The sequence below is a fragment of the Oncorhynchus gorbuscha genome, linkage group LG17 (genome assembly GCF_021184085.1).
Source record: "Oncorhynchus gorbuscha isolate QuinsamMale2020 ecotype Even-year linkage group LG17, OgorEven_v1.0, whole genome shotgun sequence".
In the NCBI taxonomy this organism is placed as follows: domain Eukaryota; kingdom Metazoa; phylum Chordata; class Actinopteri; order Salmoniformes; family Salmonidae; genus Oncorhynchus; species Oncorhynchus gorbuscha.
In genome coordinates this window covers 57025809-57046715 of record NC_060189.1, presented here as the reverse complement: position 1 = coordinate 57046715, position 20907 = coordinate 57025809, and the positions used below count along the sequence as shown (strand labels likewise).

Genomic DNA, 20907 nt, shown 5'->3' with positions numbered 1-20907 from the left:
GACACAAGATTGAAGTGCCTTTGAACGGGGTATGGTACTAGGTGCCAGGCACACTGGTTTGTTTCAAGAACTGCAACGCTGCTGGGTTTTTCACAATCAACAGTTTCCCGTCTGTATCAATAATGGTCCACCACCCAAAGGACATCCAGCCAACTTGACACAACTGTGAGAAGCATTGGGGTCAACATGGGCCAGCATTCATGTGGAACGATTTCGACGCCTTGTAGAGTCCATATCACTGACAAATTGAGTCTGTTCTGAGGGCAACAATATTAAGGTGTCCTTAATGTTCTGTCCACTCACTGTATGTATTTCTGTGTATTAATATGTATATGTATTTCTGTGTATTAATATGTATATGTATTCATTCATATATATGTATGTAAATGTGTTAATATCCATAAAAGCATGTACAGACACAGTAGTATGTGGTTTTGCATCAGATACGGTATGGCCCCAATGTTGTTACACTCTGCATGTACACCTACTGCAACTGTGTGTATGACTCCATCCACTCAGTGTGTGTGTGTGTGTGTGTGTGTGTGTGTGTGTGTGTGTGTGTGTGTGTGTGTGTGTGTGTGTGTGTGTGTGTGTGTGTGTGTGTGTGTGTGTGTGTGTGTATACATATATACACACACACACAGTGGGGCAAAAAAGTATTTAGTCAGCCACCAATTGTGCAAGTTCTCCCACTTAAAAAGAGGTGAGAGGCCTGTAATTTTCATCATAGGTACACTTAAACTGACAGAAAAAATAAGAAAAAAATACAGAAAATCACATTGTAGGATTTTTAATGAATTTATTTGCAAATTATGGTGGAAAATAAGTATTTGGTCAATAACAAACATTTCTCAATACTTTGTTATATACCCTTTGTTGGCAATGACAGAGGGCAAACATTTTCTGTAAGTCTTCACAAGGTTTTCACACACTGTTGCTGGTATTTTGGCCCATTCCTCCATGCAGATCTCCTCTAGAGCAGTGATGTTTTGGGGCTGTTGCTGAGCAACACAAACTTTCAACTCCCTCCAAAGTTTTCTATGTGGTTGAGATCTGGAGACTGGCTAGGCCACTCCAGGACCATGAAATGCTTCTTATGAAGCGACTCCTTCATTGCCCGGGGGGTGTGTTTGGGATCATTGTCATGCTGAAAGATCCAGCCACTTTTCATCTTCAATGCCCTTGCTGATAGGAGGTTTTTTACTCAAAATCTCACGATACATGGCCTGATCAGTCGTCCTGGTCCCTTTGCAGAAAAACAGCCCCAAAGCATGATTTTTCCACCCCAATGCTTCACAGTAGGTATGGTGGTGTTTGGATGCAACTCAGCATTCTTTGTCCTTCAAACACGACGAGTTGATTTTTTACCAAAAAGTTATATTTTGGTTTCATCTGACCATATGATATTCTCCCAATCTTCTTCTGGATCATCCAAATGCTCTCTAGCAAATTTCAGACGGGCCTGGACATGTACTGGCTTAAGTAGGGGGACACGTCTGGCACTGCAGGATTTGACTCCCTGGTGGCGTAGTGTGTTACTGATGGTAGGCTTTGTTACTTTGGTTCCAGCTCTCTGCAGGTCATTCACTAGGTCCCCCCGTGTGGTTCTGGGATTTTTGCTCACCGTTCTTGTGATCATTTTGACCCCACGGGGTGAGAACTTGCGTGGAGCCCCAGATCGAGGGAGATTATCAGTGGTCTTGTATGTCTTCCATTTCCTAATAATTGCTCCCACAGTTGATTTCTTCAAACCAAGCTGCTTACCTATTGCAGATTCAGTCTTCCCAGCCTGGTGCAGGTCTACAATTTTGTTTCTGGTGTCCTTTGACAGCTCTTTGGTCTTGGCTATAGTGGAGTTTGGAGTGTGACTGTTTGAGGCTGTGGACAGGTGTCTTTTATACTGACAACAAGTTCAAACAGGTGCCATTAATACAGGTAACGAGTGGAGGACAGAGGAGCTTCTTAAAGAAGAAGTTACAGGTCTGTGAGAGACAGAAATCTTGCTTGTTTGTAGGTGACCAAATACTTATTTTCAACCACAATTTGAAAATAAATTCATTACAAATCCTTCAATGTTATTTACTGGATTTTTTTCTTCAAATTTTGTCTGTCATAGTTGAAGTGTACCAATGATGAAAATTACAGGCCTCTCTCATCTTTTTAAGTGGGAGAACTTGCACAATTGGTGGCTGACTAAATACTTTTTTGCCCCACTGTATGTATGTATGTATGTATGTATGTATGTATGTATGTATGTATGTATGTATGTATGTATGTATGTATGTATGTATGTATGTATGTATGTATGTATGTATGTATGTATGTATGTATGTGTGTGTGTGTATATACATATATATACATATAAATAAATAAACAAACAAGTGTGTGTGCGCATCCGATATCGCACATGTTTGTGTGTCCAGTGTGTGTACTGGGATGCAAAGCAGCCTTCTGGCTTGGTAATTAGGCGGGCAGTTTTCCCACTGAGCCTAATCATGGTGGTAATCTCTTTAAAGGAAAGGGTAATCCAGTCTAGTAAACCTTATTTACTTTTTACAGGGTATTACACACAGTCACACACACGTCACAACACACACACAGGGAACTGTACGTAGAGATGGAAAGGGAGTGTGTGTGTGTTAGTGGACTCACCTGTGTGTAGAGACAGGTGTCTGGACAGGGTCTGCTGTCTGCCAAACACCTTGCCACAGACAGGACAGGGGTAGAGCTGCTGACTGCTCAGTATCCCCTGGGATATCCCGTTCCCCCCCGGCTCTCCGGTGTCCTTCTCCGGGTCTGGAAACAAACAGACAGAGTACCGTCACCATCACAGTTTACCATATTTTACTCACAACTTTCTCATAACCTGCACCGGGAGGCGACCTGAAAGTCCATATTGTAGGAAAGCATTCAGCAACTGAAATGGAATGGAGTCCAACCTTGTTTCATATTACTCCAACTCCACTCCAACCCTCAGCCTCGTTTCATATTATTCCAACTCTCAGCCTTGTTTCATATAAATCCAACTTCACTCCAACCCTCAGCCTTGATTCATATTACTCCAACTTCACTCCAACCCTCAGCCTTGATTCATATTACTCCAACTTCACTCCAACCCTCAGCCTTGTTCCATATTACTCCAACCCTCAACCTTGTTTTATATTACTCCAATTCCACTCCAACCCTCAACCGTGTTCCAAATGACTCCAACCCTCAACCGTGTACCAAATTACTCCAACCCTCAACCTCGTTCCAAATTACTCCAACCCTCAACCTCGTTCCAAATTACTCCAACCCTCAACCTCGTTCCAGATGACTCCAACCCTCAACCTCGTTCCAAATTACTCCAACCCTCAACCTCGTTCCATATTACTCCAACCCTCAACCGTGTACCAAATGACTCCAACCCTCAACCTCGTTCCAAATGACTCCAACCCTCAACCTCGTTCCAAATGACTCCAACCCTCAACCTCGTTCCAAATGACTCCAACACCCAACCTCGTTCCAAATGACTCCAACCCCCAACCTCGTTCCAAATTACTCCAACCCCCAACCTCGTTCCAAATTACTCCAACCCCCAACCTCGTTCCAAATTACTCCAACCCTCAACCTCGTTCCAAATTACTCCAACCCTCAACCTCGTTCCAAATTACTCCAACCCCCAACCTCGTTTCAAATTACTCCAAACCTCAACCTCGTTCCATATTACTCCAATTCCACTCCAACCCTCAACCTCGTTCCAAATTACTCCAACCCTCAACCTCGTTCCAGATGACTCCAACCCTCAACCTCGTTCCAAATTACTCCAACCCTCAACCTCGTTCCAAATTACTCCAACCCTCAACCTCGTTCCAAATTACTCCAACCCCCAACCTCGTTTCAAATTACTCCAAACCTCAACCTCGTTCCATATTACTCCAATTCCACTCCAACCCTCAACCTCCAACCCTCAACCTTCCAAATTAAATTACTCCAACCCTCAACCTCGTTCCAGATTACTCCAACCAACCTCAACCTCGTTCCAAATGACTCCAACCCCCAACCTCGTTCCAAATGACTCCAACCCCCAACCTCGTTCCAAATGACTCCAACCCCCAACCTCGTTCCAAATGACTCCAACCCCCAACCTCGTTCCAAATTACTCCAACCCCCAAACTCGTTCCAAATTACTCCAACCCTCAACCTCGTTCCAAATTACTCCAACCCTCAACCTCGTTCCAAATTACTCCAACCCCCAACCTCGTTTCAAATTACTCCAAACCTCAACCTCGTTCCATATTACTCCAATTCCACTCCAACCCTCAACCTCGTTCCAAATTACTCCAACCCTCAACCTCGTTCCAAATTACTCCAACCCCCAACCTCGTTCCAAATTACTCCAACCCTCAACCTCGTTCCAAATTACTCCAACCCTCAACCTCGTTCCAAATTACTCCAACCCTCAACCTCGTTCCAAATTACTCCAACCCCCAACCCCGTTCCAAATTACTCCAAACCTCAACCTGGCTCCATATTACTCCAATTCCACTCCAACCCTCAACCTCGTTCCAAATGACTCCAACCCTCAACCTCGTTCCAAATGACTCCAACCCTGAACCTCACTCCAAATTACTCTAACCCTCAACCGTGTTCCATAATACTCCAATTCCACTCCAACCTGGTTCCATATTACTCCAATTCCACTCCAACCATCAACCTCGTTCCAAATTACTCCAACCCTCAACCTCGTTCCAAATTACTCCAACCCTCAACCTTGTTCCATATTACTCCAATTCCACTCCAACACTCAACCTCGTTCCAAATTAATCCAACCCTCAACCTCGTTCCAAATTACTCCAACCCCCAACCTCGTTCCAAATTACTCCAACCCTCAACCTCGTTCCAAATTACTCCAACCCTCAACCTTGTTCCTTATTACTCCAACCCTCAACCTTGTTCCAAATTACTCCAACCCTCAACTTTGCTCTATATTACTCCAACCCCCCATCTTTCTCATACCAACACTATAGCCTTCTCAAGTTCTCATCATCTCCATGATAATCAGACTATACCACAGTGTGCCCCTTGATATTCTCTGTCTCTCTGTGTGTGCTCCATCACCCATCAGTCCTAAGCCCTCTAGTGTGTGGTTGTCCATGCTAATCAGACTATATAGTAATACACAACCACCCAGGGATACAGCAGGGATGGAGAGAGTGAGAGGGAGAAAGCATAATAGAGAGGGAGAAGAGAAGAGAGGGAGAGAGAAGAGAAGAGAGGGAGGCATTGAGGTGTGGGGAAAGCGTGAGAAAGGAAGAGAAAGCGAGAGAAAAGGGAGAACATGACAAGAAGAGATATAGAATTAACCTTCTGATGAAGGCACAGCTCTCAATTAGGATTCCATGCCACTCCTCCTCTCTCTTTATCCCCCTCTCCTCCATCGGGTAAATAAATAAATAAATAAATGGACAGGGAGGGCTTCCGTCATTGACACAATGCAGCTAGTCTCAAATGGATGCCTGGCACCACACTACCTAGGATCATATTGTTCTCGGGGAGAGTGGACTGACTATACCGTACTCCACACAGGATGGTCTTTCACATAGGGACATTTAATAGGGAACACAGGAAATCAGCCCTTTAAGTCCACTATTTACCCGGCGTTAGCTTATAAATAATAGTCAAATGGTAAGTACAGAAATGACTGTACCCACAGTAACCAAGGGGGGCGGGGCTTAGCAAAGGGTCAAAGTTGTTGCATTCTTTTGAAGTAGAGAATCAAAAAAAGAACCATTGTTATTGTCATCTAGCATGAATCTACTGTTAAACCACAGAAAAAATATCTTCTTGACTGTTTTCAGTCTGACTGCGGGTACAGGCATCTTGACGTTAACTGTGCGGAAGACAAAAAAAGGCTAGTTATTCGAGTCACCCTCCGTCACTAAATTAATTTGTTTTAACGAAGGCTGTCATAAGAGATGCAAGCTGGTGGTTTGATGGGGGGGGCTAGGAGGCTCCATTTTCTGTTATTTTGGGGGAGATTTAATGGTGGAGGCATTAAAGAATAGATGTACTAGCCTTGGAGAAAGACAGAGGGGGAGATGGAGAAGTCTCAAGGTCGTCTAGCTAGAGTTGTATGCTGCTGACAGGTCTGGACTTCTCTCTCTCTCTGAAAAAAGAGAAGGAGAGAGACCAGAGGGAGGGATACTAAAAGACAATTCCATCTTTATCTGTCTGGACATGTGCTGGTTGGAATAGAGCAGAGAGCCTACTGTGTCTGTAGCTACCTGAAGTGAAGTGTGGGAATCTCTCAGCGAATGAGCACTACACACCATTATAAAACCCCCACGTCAATGCACACCCTCATCCACACAAAACTAAACTAAACACAAGCCTGTGCCCTGATGGTATTCTACAATATTTCAGTCAAGTGGCTATACAGTAATAACACAACTAGTAATATATTCCTTAGTTGTAATCCTTCTGCAGGGACTGAATCACTCCTCATAAGGGCCCCTGGACCTGCCATACTCTGTGACTCACAACCTGACATACCAGTGGGAGTGTGTGGGTGGGTGGGTGTGTGTATATATATATGCATGTGTCCCTGCATGTGAGTTGGCAGAGTAGAGGAGAGGGTGTGGGGGTGTGTGTGTATGACTTATTAGTACACTTTTCAGTATGACCCACATGAGGACTTGACCCCTTGAATCAGTGGCTGCAGAGTGGTGAGCTCTATCAAAGATTCACCAAACCCCTTGTCTGTTAAGTCTCACCGACAAGCTTCACCATGGTGCCCCCCCCGCGCGCATGCGCGCGCCGGTCTTGCATTGGCTTCTCCCTTACTCTTCCTCCTACCACCTCCGTTTGTGTGGCTTAGTACTGAATGGGCACAGAGATCCTTAAGGGGCTTGTATCTCATCTCCTCAGACCACATAATCACATTAGCTGTCCTGAGGGGTTGAGAGGCAGGGTCGGGTGGAGGTCATCCAGGGTGACTGGAGCCCATGGACAGGGTCTAGGGGCCATCCTGGGGCCACAGTGGCCAAGCAACCCCAGCCAAAGCTCTGATAATCGGGCAATTAGAGGACCGGCGTGGGCCTTGAAGTGGTTAATGGTTTAATTAGTGTTATTAGAGCTGGAGAACGAGGGAGAGGGGAGGGAGGGAGGGACAGACGCACGGCCTCCGAAAGGCTGGCTGGAGCTTGACCCGGGGCAGGGGGAGAGGAAGGACAGCCGCCACCATCACGACACACACACACACTTGCTGTAAACAGCCACAATTACCGCCACACAGAGATGGTCACATTTTCAATGTGGAAATGTATGGGCAAAGTGGTACAATGCACCAGTCATTATGAAATCCAACCATGCAACTGTTTGAATTGTCATAAAGTGGTGTTTCAGTAATACAGGGGATTCTCAGAGTAACTGTCTGGATAATGAGTGGTGCTGGGGTGATACTGGGAAACTGGGTTAATGGGAGCACTGGGGAGGGTCACTACCCTTAGCACAGAACACAGCTATGTGACTGACTGCGCCCCTAGGAGAGAGACAGAGGGAGAGAGAGGGACACAGAGGGAGAGAGGGGGAAGAGATAGAGGGAGCAGGAAAAGAGAAAAGTGCAATCCAAAAGCAGAGAAAAGATGGTTGAAGGAGACAAGAGAAAGAACTGGGCATCGGGAAGAGACAGGGAGAGGGAGAGAGAGAGAGAAAAGATGAAAGCGATAAAAGAGAGAGAAAGAGCGAAGACACGGCTCTGCACGTTGCACCCTGGGAAGGGAGACCGTCGGTTGGGCGAATTAACTATCAGGACACCCTTGACACGTAGAAGCCAATCAGATTTTAATTAACTGGTGGATGGTGATGGAGGGTGAGGCTGGCACAGGCTAATTACCCTCTGTATCTCTGCCTGCCTGCCACAGGCACCATAGGGACAGCCACAGAGCATCCCCATTCCAGGGACAGGGGACAGAAGGGCCGTCCAGGGCAGGGAGCCCCAAGGCTGGGTAGATGTGTGAGTGAGACGGGAGGTGGAAGCTCTGGAGGTGGAGGAATGGAGGTGGAGGAATGGAGGTGGAGGAATGGAGGAAGAGGGGTGGAGGAAGAGAGGGTTGGCCAGAGTTGAGGCCTCATGGCTGGGTAGATGTGTGAGAGAGTGAGGAAAGGCCTGGGGAGGTGGAGATGTGGCTGAGGAGGGTGGGAGGTTACTGTAATTAGCTGTGAGGGCCAACATTCTGACTGCATGTCTACATTATGAGTGTCTGTCTGGAGTGTGTGTGTGGCTCACTATAGTAGTCTGCCCACTGAATTTCATCTGTCTGTCTATCTGTCTGACAGTAATGATATGTGTGAGTGTGTCTCTCACCGTGGAGGGCTGTCCTAGCAGAGGAGCTGGCCTCTGCGGGGGAGGAGGACTTGGAGCGCTGGCTGAAGGGGGATTGTCTGAAACGCTCGTCCAGGAAGGGGCTAGGAGTGGACACACAACCACACACAGACACAGTCAGAGCAGTATCATGCTATAACAGCTCCATAACTAAAACAAATGTTTACGCTAAAATATGATAGCAATATGCAATCAATATGGAATTGTTTTTAAATAACGTTGCAGAGCTCCAGGCCTCCCAATCTCAATGCTAAACCATAAGCCATACCCCAAAACAGACTAACTGTAGAAATAGCAGCTAAGCGGAAAAGAAGCCAACAAGGTGAAAATCTGTCGAGGCACTTAACCTGGACAGTACTTAACCTGGACAGTACTTAACCTGGACAGTACTTAACCTGGACAGTACTTAACCTGGACAGTACTTAACCTGGACAGTACTTAACCTGGACAGTACTTAACCTGGACAGTACTTAACCTGGACAGTACTTAACCTGGACAGTACTTAACCTGGACAGTACTTAACCTGGACAGATTTTGCTCCAAGGGCGCCGTACTCCTATGGCTGACACTGTAAAACAACACATTTCACTACACCAGTGTATGTGACAAAACAACAGATTTTTGTTGTTGTTGTCTTACCTGCTTATGCCCACCATGTTGTTGTCTTACCTGCTTATGCCCACCATGTTGTTGTCTTACCTGCTTATGCCCACCATGTTGTTGTCTTACCTGCTTATGCCCACCATGTTGTTGTCTTACCTGCTTATGCCCACCATGTTGTTGTCTTACCTGCTTATGCCCACCATGTTGTTGTCTTACCTGCTTATGCCCACCATGTTGTTGTCTTACCTGCTTATGCCCACCATGTTGTTGTCTTACCTGCTTATGCCCACCATGTTGTTCTCTTACCTGCTTATGCCCACCATGTTGCTGTCTTACCTGCTTATGCCCACCATGTTGCTGTGTTACCTGCTTATGCCCACCATGTTGCTGTCTTACCTGCTTATGCCCACCGTGTTGCTGTCTTACCTGCTTATGCCCACCATGTTGCTGTCTTTGTGGTCGTTGGCTTTGCTGACTTTTTCTGCAACACAAAGAACATCACAACATCAGAGGGTCATTAACAACAATGACAAATCATGATGGAACCACGAAGCGGTTATTCAGGACATATTGATTATTCAACGTGACATTTCCCAAACCATTTTGCTGAAGAACCAATCCCAGATTGTAGCGTATAGTAACATTGTGGTCAAAGTAACATGCTGTATAAAAACCCAGGGAAGTTGCATGTTTGTCCTGTTGCCTTGGTATATACTGTTTTAAGTGGTCAAAGTCAAAGAGATCATATTCAATTACTAGAGGGGCTATGTCACAAACCCTCAAATTTCCAGAATGGTATAAAAATGGCAGCCATTGTGGCCAGGGAGAAATCCAAACCAGTCTAATTGGAATTAATGGTAGTAGAGGCATAGGTGACATTTCCTGATTTCACTTATGCAGAAAAATAAAAGTAAGGCATGTGATTATTTTTTTTAACCTAAAAAAATGTCATATAATTATAAAGTTTGTACCGGTTTTAGACTGTATAAATAGCCTATGAAATATATGTAAACGGACCATAAATGTCTCTCAGTTTGTTTTCTTGGAAAGCTGTGAGTGTTTATAATATGATACAATATCAGAGCTTGCTGCATTTAATATATGCCATTTAGCGGACGCTTTTATCCAAAGCGACTTACAGTCATGTGTGCATACATTCTACGTATGGGTGGTCCCGGGAATCGAACCCACTACCCTGGCGTTACAAGCGCCATGCTCTACCAACTGAGCTACAGAAGGACCACATTTACAACTTGTCTAAATCCTATCAACTGATTTCATCCAGTGGCTGTGGATTGACTGCATTGTTAGTATGGAATGTTGGCATATTGGTTTGAAAACTTAGAAATGTTAAAATAATTATTGGAATCATTCCACTTAAACTGGCTAACAAACATACTGTGCAGAGAATCTTCAAAATGATTGTTTTACACAATATCTCATCACAGCACACTGGTTGACCAACTCCCTGACCAAAATGGCTGACCTTTTATGCTGTCATAAGAACTTTCATGTCCATTCTAGTATTCAAATTCCTAATTCTATGGGCAGAGTAATAAAACCCAGGGAAGGTGTATGTTGTCCCTTGGCTTCAGCAGCCTACTAGTGATGACCTCATTATAGCAGCCTCTTGCTCCCTGGGTGGCACTGCTCTAGTCGCTGCCCCCCCAACCCCTCCTCGCCCCCCACTCCCTAACACCCCTCTCCGTCAAACGGTTCGCCAAGGACAGAGGTCTCTCCGCGTTGCCATGGTGATGCCACACGGGAGAAATCGGGGGGGGTTGAGAGAGGGGCAGGGGGGCTAGTGTGTGCAGCCAAGTGTGCTTGAGCCGACATGTTTGAAAAGGAGTCGAGGAAGAAAGAGAGAAGGAGGGATAGAGAAGGAGAGAGGGAGGGACGTGGGGGAAGACAGGCACTTTGTAGACACTGCTCCCCATGGGGGCTTGTGTGTGTCTGCGTGCATATCTGTGTGTGTGTGTGTGTGTGTGTGTGTGTGTGTGTGTGTGTGTGTGTGTGTGTGTGTGTGTGTGTGTGTGTGTGTGTGTGTGTGTGTGTGTGTGTGTGTGTGTGTGTGTGTGTGTGTGTGTGTGTGTGTGCATATCTGTGTGTGTGTGTGTGTGTGTGTGTGTGTGTGTGTGTGTGTGTGTGTGTGTGTGTGTGTGTGTGTGTGTGTGTGTGTGTGTGTGTGTGTGTGTGTGTGTGTGTGTGTGTGTATTTGCGTTCTCATCGTTGTGTGCATCTCTCTCGCTGGAGAGATTTTTTTTGCCACAATTTCCGAGGTGCTACTGTATAAGACATTTAGGCGTAGCAATCAGAGCTGGGGGATAGAGCTGGGGGGCATGGCCTGGGTCTTCTGCGCACCCCCCCCCACAACCCCTGAAGTGTATGCAGGCTCCACTTCAGTGCTCTGCCATCAGGCAATACAAACAGCTGCAATTCAAACAGCCGCCTCAATGTCATGGTCACAGCCAAGCAGGGAAAGAAATGTGTATAAACCCTACAGAGCACATTACAGGTAATATATAGTGTCCCCTAACCGCAAAGCCTCCAGAGGATGGAAGAGAAACATATAGGTTTTATGGCTAAGTATCACAACACATTTCAAGGTTGACACTGAGCACTGATGTACCAGAGAGGTGTGTGTGAATGTAGTCAGGGAGGTGTGTGAGGGTACGTGTGTGTGTACATGTGTGTGTCGTTTGTGTGTTGTGTATCATAGAGAACATTGCGCACCTGAGAGTTGGAAGAGGAGCTCGGAGGCCATTTTCACCGATATGTCCTGAGAGAAGAGGTCTTGCTTCTGGGGGCGGGACAACGCCTCAGGGAGGCTGACCATTGGTTCGCTCTTCTCACACAGCCCTAAAGTGCTGAAGGACAGCAGGTGAGAAGAGGGCAGGGCTGGGCCGCTGGCCGGGTCCACCTCCATAGGCTCCGCCTTCACCATCACCTTCTGGTAGTGGGCAGCGTCCTTGTTGCTTTCTGGGGTAGGGGATTGGACGAGAGGGACAGGGTTGAATCTGAGTTCCTGTGACAACTATCTACACTGAGTACACCAAACATTAGGAACACCTTCCTAATATTGAGTTGCACCCCCCCCTTTCCCCTTAAAACAGCCCCAATTCATCAGGACATGGTGTCAAAAGCATTCCACAGGGATGCTGACTCCAATGCTTCCCACCGTTGAGTTAAGTTGGCTGGATGTCCTTTGGGTGGGGGAACCATTCTTGATAAACACGGGAATAAGGGATCATGGCTTTAACCTGGGTAGTGAGGGAAGTAATTTGCCTTAGTTTGAGAAAAGCCAGTTCTGTTTTATCCAAAAGGTTATAATATATTTATACCGGATACAACTCCACTGGCTTTCCTCAAAGCTGACTAGTAAGTGGATTTGATTCCCGGTAATGTCCTAATCTCTGCATTTTACAGATGATGCATGGATGTGTCTCATTCACAAAATATAGATAGCTAAGTTCATTTATCATACAAACCCTACATAGACTTCATATTACCTCATGGATGTTCAAAGAGAAATAACCTTAAAAAAACTTGTTAATGCCTTTAACATACCCTGAGGACATTCTGTACATTTAATCAGACAAGATCTCTCATTCCATTCATACTTCAATCTCCATCCATCAGGAGCACTCTAAACTCCGGACTGTCCTCACTCAACCTCCCCGAAATAATATGAGCCTGAATCCAAATGAAAATGGTTGGAATTCCCAAAATGTTTAATAAAGCCATAACATCCATTCAACCCCTAAAGCGCTCCGTTCCTGAGTGGATATTGTCTAGTTATGTGATTATGTAGGGCTAGAGGGCATCACCAGATCACACACTGGCTCAGGGAGCTAGGCAGCCGGCACAGGTTCACTGGTGTGCGTGTGTTATATATATACAGTTGAAGTCGTAAGTTTACATACACCTTAGCAAAATACATTTAAACTCAGTTTTTCACAATTCCTGACATTTAATTCTAGTAAAAATGCCCTGTCTGGGGTCAGTTAGGATCACCACTTTATTTTAAGAATATGAAATGTCAGAATAATAGTAGAGAATGATCATTGTGATCATTGTCCATTTGGAAGACCCATTTGCGACCAACCTTTTTCTTCCTGACTGATGTCTTGAGATGTTGCTTCAATATATCCACATCATTTTTGATTCCTCATGATGCCATCTATTTTGTGAACCCCCACAACATGATTCTGCCATCCCGTGCTTCACGGTTGGGATGGTGTTCTTCGGCTTGCAAGCCTACCCCTTTCCCATCCAAACATAGCGATAGTCATTATGCCCAAACAGTTCTATTTTTGTTTCATCAGACCAGAGGACATTTCTCCAAAAAGTATGATCTTTGTCCCCATGTGCAGTTGCAAAGCCGTAGTCTTGCTTTTTTATGGCGGTTTTGGAGCAGTGGCTTCTTCCTTGCTGAGCAGCCTTTCAGGTTATGACGATACAGGACTCATTTTCCTGTGGAGATACTTTTGAAGCCACAAGGTCCTTTACTGTTGTTCTGGGATTGATTTGTACTTTTCGCACCAAAGTGCGTTCATCTCTAGGAGACAGAAGGCGTCTCCTTCCTGAGCGGTATGACGACTGTTTGGTCCCATGGTGTTTATACTTGCGTGCTATTGTTTGTACAGATGAACGTGGTACCTTCAGGTGTTTAGAAATTGCTCCTAAGGATGAACTGGACTTGTGAAGGTCTACAAAAAAAAATTGAGGTCTTGGCTGATTTCTTTACCTTTTCCCATGATGTCAAGCAAAGAGGCACTGAGTTTTAAGGTAGGCCTTGAAATACATCCACAGGTACACCTCCAATTGACTCAATTTTCCAAGCTGTTTAAAGACACAGTCAACTTAGTGTATGTAAACTTCTGACCCACTGGAATTGTGATAGAGTGAATTATAAGTGAAATAATCTGTCTGTCAACAATTGTTGTAAAAATTACTTGTGTCATGCATAAAGTAGATGTCCTAACCGACTTGCCAAAACTATAGTTTGTTAACAAGAAATTTGTGGAGTGGTTGAAAAACGGGATCAAATCATTTTATTTGTCACATACACATGGTTAGCAGATGTTAATGCGAGTGTAGCGAAATGCTTGTGCTTCTAGTTCCGACAATGCAGTAATAACCAACGAGTAATCTAGCTAACAATTCCCAAAACTATACACATAAGTGTAAAGGGATAAAGAATATGTACATAAAGATATATGAATGAGTGATGGTACAGAGCGGCATAGGCAAGATGCAGTAGATGGTATCGAGTACAGTATATACATATGAGATGAGTATGTAAACAAAGTGGCATAGTTTAAAGTGGCTAGTGATACATGTATTACATAAAGATGCAGTAGATGATATAGAGTACAGTATATACGTATACATATGAGATAAATAATGTAGGGTATGTAAACATTATATTAAGTAGCATTGTTTAAAGTGGCTAGTGATATATTTTACATCATTTCCCATCAATTCCCATTATTAAAGTGGCTGGAGTTGAGCCAGTGTGTTGGCAGCAGCCACTCAATGTTAGTGGTGGCTGTTTAACAGTGATGGCCTTGAGATAGAAGCTGTTTTTCAGTCTCTCGGTCCCAGCTTTGATGCACCTGTACTGACCTCGCCTTCTGGACGATAGCGAGGTGAACAGGCAGTGGCTCGGGTGGTTGTTGTCCTTGATGATCTTTATGACCTTCCTGTGACTTCGGGTGGTGTAGGTGTCCTGGAGGGCAGGTAGTTTGCCCCCGGTGATGCGTTGTGCAGACCTCACTACCCTCTGGAGAGCCTTGCGGTTGTGGGCCGGAGCAGTTGCTGTACCAGGCGGTGATACAGCCCGACAGGATGCTCTCGATTGTGCATCTGTAGAAATTTGTGAGTGCTTTTGGTGACAAGCCGAATTTCTTCAGCCTCCTGAGGTTGAAAAGGCGCTGCTGCGCCTTCTTCACGATGCTGTCTGTGTGGGTGGACCAATTCAGTTTGTCTGTGATGTGTACGCCGAGGAACTTAAAACTTACTACCCTCTCCACTACTGTTCCATCGATGTGGATAGGGGGGTGTTCCCTCTGCTGTTTCCTGAAGTCCACAACCATCTGCTTAGTTTTGTTGACGTTGAGTGTGAGGTTATTTTCCTGACACCACACTCCGAGGGCCCTCACCTCCTCCCTGTAGGCCGTCTCGTCGCTGTTGGTAATCAAAACTGTTGTGTTGTCCGCAAACTTGATGATTGAGTTGGAGGCGTGCGTGGCCACGCAGTCGTGGGTGAACAGGGAGTACGGGAGAGGGCTCAGAACGCACCCTTGTGGGGCCCCAGTGTTGAGGATCAGCGGGGTGGAGATGTTACCTACCCTCACCACCTGGGGGCGGCCCATCAGGAAGTCCAGTACCCAGTTGCACAGGGTGGGGTCGAGACCCAGGGTCTCGAACTTGATGACAAGTTTGGAGGGTACTATGGTGTTAAATGCTGAGCTGTAGTCGATGAACAGCATTCTCACATAGGTATTCCTCTTGTCCAGGTGGGTTAGGGCAGTGTGCAGTGTGGTTGAGATTGCATCGTCTGTGGACCTATTTGGGCGGTAAGCAAATTGGAGTGGGTCTAGGGTGTCAGGTAGGGTGGAGGTGATATGGTCCTTGACTAGTCTCTCAAAGCACTTCATGATGACGGAAGTGAGTGCTACGGGGCGGTAGTCGTTTAGCTCAGTTACCTTAGCTTTTTTGGGAACAGGAACAATGGTGGCCCTCTTGAAGCATGTGGGAACAACAGACTGGGATAGGGATTGATTGAATATGTCCGTAAACACACCAGCCAGCTGGTCTGCGCATGCTCTGAGGGCGCGGCTGGGGATGCCGTCTGGGCCTGCAGCCCTGCGAGGGTTAACAAGTTTAAATGTTTTACTCACCTCGGCTGCAGTGAAAGAGAGTCCGCATGTTTTGGTTGCGGGCCGTGTCAGTGGCACTGTATTGTCCTCAAAGCGGGCAAAAGGTTTATTTAGTCTGCCTGGGAGCAAGGCATCCTGGTCCTGGACTGGTTTTCTTTTTGTAATCCGTGATTGACTGTAGACCCTGCCACATACCTCGTGTCTGAGCCGTTGAATTGCGACTCTACTTTGTCTCTATACTGACACTTAGCTTGTTTGATTGCCTTGCGGAGGGAATAGCTACACTGTTTGTATTTGGTCATGTTTCCGGTCACCTTGCCCTGATTAAAAGTAGTGGTTCGCGCTTTCAGTTTCACGCGAATGCTGCCATCAATCCACGGTTTCTGGTTTGGGAATGTTTTAATCGTTGCTATGGGAACAACATCTTCAACGCATGTTCTAATGAACTCGCTCACCGAATCAGCGTATTCATCAATGGTGTTGTTTGACGCAATACGAAACATATCCCAGTCCACGTGATGGAAGCAGTCTTGGAGTGTGGAATCAGATTGGTCGGACCAGCATTGAACAGACCTCAGCGTGTGAGCTTCTTGTTTTAGCTTTTGTCTGTAGGCAGGGAGCAACAAAATGGAGTCGTGGTCAGCTTTTCCGAAAGGAGGGCGGGGCCGGGCCTTATATGCATCGCGGAAGTTAGAATAGCAATGATCCAAGGATAGCGTATGGTGTGTGTGTGTGTGTGTGTGTGTGTGTGTGTGTGTGTGTGTGTGTGTGTGTGTGTGTGTGTGTGTGTGTGTGTGTGTGTGTGTGTGTGTGTGTGTGTGTGTGTGTGTGGCTCAGTGGAGCACACAAAACAGAAAATATGCTACCACCATTAAATAATGAAACAGTACAACAGTAACCTCATTCCAGCCCTATGGGCATTTTGACGGGGGGTGGGGGGTGTTACGATGTTGTGAACTCAAACGCCTCCTTGAAAACCCTTTGCTTCAGCTGCCGTCAAACAAAAGAACACTTCTGATTCAACAGCGGCCGTTGTCTTTTCATATCTAGATTATTGTAAATCAGGGCATCTCTTAGGAGATTTGAAAAATCAGGGTTGAAATAAAACAACAACGTTGGTTAGGGAATCCCTAACGGAGGAAAAACCTCCCCGTAACCTCCCCCCAACCTCCCCATCGCTCTGGTTATCAGACAGTGTTCAAGAGGTTAGCCAAATAGCAGACGCTAAAAATAGTCCCGGTGGCCGGCAGTACACGGCATCAGGATCTCTGAGGTAACAGATTTTGACTGTCTCGTCCAGGTTGTGTGTGTGTAAGTGTGTGTGTGTGGTGAGAAGCAGCAGGGAGCTCTAGCCATGCTGACACGGATGCTCATGGTGATTATGGATATATGAAATTGGGCCAGTAGCGAGGGGGGAAGAGGTGGGAGGGGGAGGTCAGGAGTACAGGAGAGAGATGGGAGAGAGATAGATGGAAGGGGGAGAGAGAAAGAGTGAGAGGGGGGGGAAGGAGGAAGGGGTGAGAGGGTATGCTGAGGTCAGCAGTGTAGGAAAAAGAGAGCGATAGATGGAGAGAGGCAGGGAAGGGTGAGGAGGCAGCGAGGCAGTATTAACCCAGTGATGACCCTGCCCTCTCTGTGACCTCTCCTCTCCTGGATGGCTGAGCCTGGGAGGGGCGAGGCTAGTCACCGTTGTCTGAACCCGACCTACAGTGTCTGTGTGGTGAGGTACAAGCCTGAGTGGTGCGTTTACATTCGGAGTTGAAAGTATGTAATAATATAATAATAATAATAATATATGCCATTTAGCAGACGCTTTTATCCAAAGCGACTTACAGTCATGTGTGCATACATTCTACGTATGGGTAGTCCCGGGAATGTGCGAGTAAGCCAGTGTGTGTGTGTGTGTGTGTGTGTGTGTGTGTGTGTGTGTGTGTGTGTGTGTGTGTGTGTGTGTGTGTGTGTGTGTGTGTGTGTGTGTGTGTGTGTGTGTGTATCAAATCACATTTTATTTGCCACATGCTTCGTAAACAACAGGTGTGGACCAACAGTGAAATGCTTACCCAGGTGCATGCTAGAGCACCAGTGTGTGTGTGTGTGTGTGTGTGTGTGTGTGTGTGTGTGTACAACAGTGAAATGCTTACCCAGGTGCATGCTAGAGCACCAGTGTGTGTGTGTGTGCGTGCGTGCGGTCAGCCCAGTGTGCCTGTGTGTTTACATGATGTATGTGTGTGCATCCATCTGAGTGCGTTCTCTTTCCGGACCCCCCCCCCCCCGGAGACACAACTGACAACCATCGGCCGATTAATCCCTTAATCAGGTGCCCAGAGCCTGGCAAGAGCAGAGCGGTCGTGGAGGGGGGGGTAGAGAGCACTGCGAGGCCGGGGTCAACCAAGGGACAGGCAGTCTCACGCACGCTCCAGTCTGTGGTTCACCACCCCTGCCATCAGGGGCTGAGCGGACTGCTGAGCGCCACACACACACCGAGAGAGCTGGGATAAGCACACTTCATTGAGCGGTCAGACGGTTACACACACAAACATTTTGCCCACACACACACATACGCTCAGAAAGTAGATAGACACACTCTCACAGTGAAAACACATCAAAGTAGGGGGGTCTAAGTGGTCTTTTTGTGTGTGAAATTGCATGGCCTTCACTTACCTATCTAGCACAATAAAACACACACACTACACACGCCACTGTATGTCCAGGGCTATGACATTATGTTCTGGCGCCATAAAAAGATGAATCCTGTTCCTAAGTGTGTGTCTATCATTCCCTCTAGTGTAGGAGCAGTGGAACACAACACCAGTTCACCTCTAACAGAAAGTAGAGGGGGTTGTGACCTGATAACTCCCACTACCTCTGTACTGTCGTGTAGAATCTCTCACTTGCACAGCTCTGACTGATCATAAACGGTGGTTGTATGGTACCATACACCGTCATGATCTCAATGTACACAGGCAGGCTATGTATGGTCTAATGCAGGGCTCTCCAACCCTGTTCCTGGAGAGATACCCTCCTGTAGGTTAACTCCAACCCTGTTCCTGGAGAGACACCCTGCTGTAGGTTAACTCCAACCCTGTTCCTGGAGAGACACCCTGCTGTAGGTTAACTCCAACCCTGTTCATGGAGAGACACCCTGCTGTAGGTTAACTCCAACCCTGTTCATGGAGAGCTACCCTCCTGTAGGTTAACTACAACCCTGTTCCTGGAGAGACACCCTGCTGTAGGTTAACTCCAACCCTGTTCATGGAGAGCTACCCTCCTGTAGGTTAACTCCAACCCTGTTCCGGGAGAGATACCCTCCTGTAGGTTAACTCCAACCCTGTTCCGGGAGAGATACCCTCCTGTAGGTTAACTCCAACCCTGTTCCGGGAGAGATACCCTCCTGTAGGTTAACTCCAACCCTGTTCCTGGAGAGCTACCCTCCTGTAGGTTAATTCCAACCCTGTTCCGGGAGAGATACCCTCCTGTAGGTTAACTCCAACCCTGTTCCTGGAGAGATACCCTCCTGTAGGTTAACTCCAACCCTGTTCCTGGAGAGCTACCCTCCTGTAGGTTAACTACAACCCTGTTCCGGGAGAGATACCCTCCTGTAGGTTAACTACAACCCTGTTCCGGGAGAGATACCCTCCTGTAGGTTAACTACAACCCTGTTCCGGGAGAGATACCCTCCTGTAGGTTAACTCCAACCCTGTTCCTGGAGGGCTATCGACCTGTAGGTTTTCCCTCCAACCCCAGTTGTAACTAACCTGATTGAGTTTATCAACCAGATATTTATTAGAATCAGGAGCACTAGATTAGGGTTGGAGTGAAAACCTACAGGACGGTAGCTCTCCAGGAACAGGTTTGGAGAAACCCTGGTCTAATGTCGATATCACGTTTACTTGACTGTCACATACCTTATCCGATCAATGTATGACACAGGTAGGCTATACATAGTCCAATGTATATTATGTTGACATTGTGTTTAGGCTACATGCTAATATATTCCGTATCTTTACAGACAGCCATATGCTATCTAGTATACTGTAATCTTCTCTCTATATCAGGTTGTATTAACACACTGTACATATCACATTTTATCGGACAAATACATGTCTGCTTTTACTTGACAATGCATTATTCATTTTTGAGACAGAGTGAAAATGACTGCGCTGCTGTTTCGCTGTTCACCTTTGACCTTCGTTGTCTGCTCCAATCAGAACGTACAGCCAGTCTGACTGTGTGCGTGTACATAGGTGAGGAGAGGACTAGCAGTAAAGCCCTACAGCGAACAGCCAGACAGCCACACCATTACCGATTCAACACATGTAAAGCTACCGTATCATACCGCGAGGTATACCTTTGATGCATCGACAGAGGGGGAATACAGAGATGAGCTGGGAGAGGATGAGAGGAAAGGATCAAAATAAAGGAGGAGAGTACCGGGGAGAGGAACGCCCTGAGGGTGAGAGAGAAGGAAGAAAGATGAGTGAGTGAGAGAAGGAGACGGATAAGAGGAGGAGTCATAAAATGACATCCTCCCTCCTCATCCCCTCGCTCTCCCTCTCTGGTCGACCTGCTCAGAAAGGGGTGAAGAGTTCAGCTGCTTCAAAGGGATGCAGTGGTGGAAGACAACATGTCAGCTGGGGAGTGAAACAGCAGCAGCAGACAGAGACTGATCTTAGACCAGTTACCTCTTATTCAGCCAGGAGCGGGAGGGGTGATAATGCTGCTACATCTGTTCTCAGATCGGCTGGTACTGTAGCGTTCAATAATTCAGTATAATTATGATGCAACACTTGCACTGAGACTAACGGAGAGTGGTGTGTTTGTTAGAGAGAGAGGGAGGGTGGGGGGGTGGTTCAAAGACCCAATAGTCCCCTAAGGGGAAGAGTGCCTAAAGATATCAGTGCCACTGTAAGACTAGATCTACCAGGGAGGGGGGAATTGAAGGAGAAAGGGAGGGAGGAGGGCACAGAGAGGGCAACAGCCAGGGCACTGAGGCAGAGTGGAACAGGCTTAGCATCAGGATACAGCAGTACAGTGGTGATGAAATGAAACGGCAGG

The 20907-nt window shown here is 46.5% G+C and overlaps 1 protein-coding gene across 7 annotated transcripts in view; it reads right to left on the bottom strand.

Moving 5' to 3' along the window:
- The window catches only part of LOC124002166 (zinc finger protein 827-like), a 112410-nt gene that overhangs the window by 17419 nt on the left and 74084 nt on the right, over positions 1-20907 (bottom strand). For 6 of the 7 annotated variants that reach the window (XR_006832933.1, XM_046309491.1, XM_046309490.1 and 3 more), the window contains 4 exons: positions 11702-11947; positions 9395-9449; positions 8348-8448; positions 2653-2796 (listed from right to left, as the gene is read on the bottom strand). Coding sequence is in view for 6 of the 7 variants with exons in the window: in XM_046309491.1 (XP_046165447.1) it covers positions 2653-2796; positions 8348-8448; positions 9395-9449; positions 11702-11947 (546 nt within the window). In the remaining variant the exon portion in view is untranslated. Of the gene's footprint in view, positions 1-2652; positions 2797-8347; positions 8449-9304; positions 9319-9394; positions 9450-11701; positions 11948-20907 lie in introns of all 7 variants that reach the window. The other variant, XM_046309489.1, reaches the window with a different exon arrangement.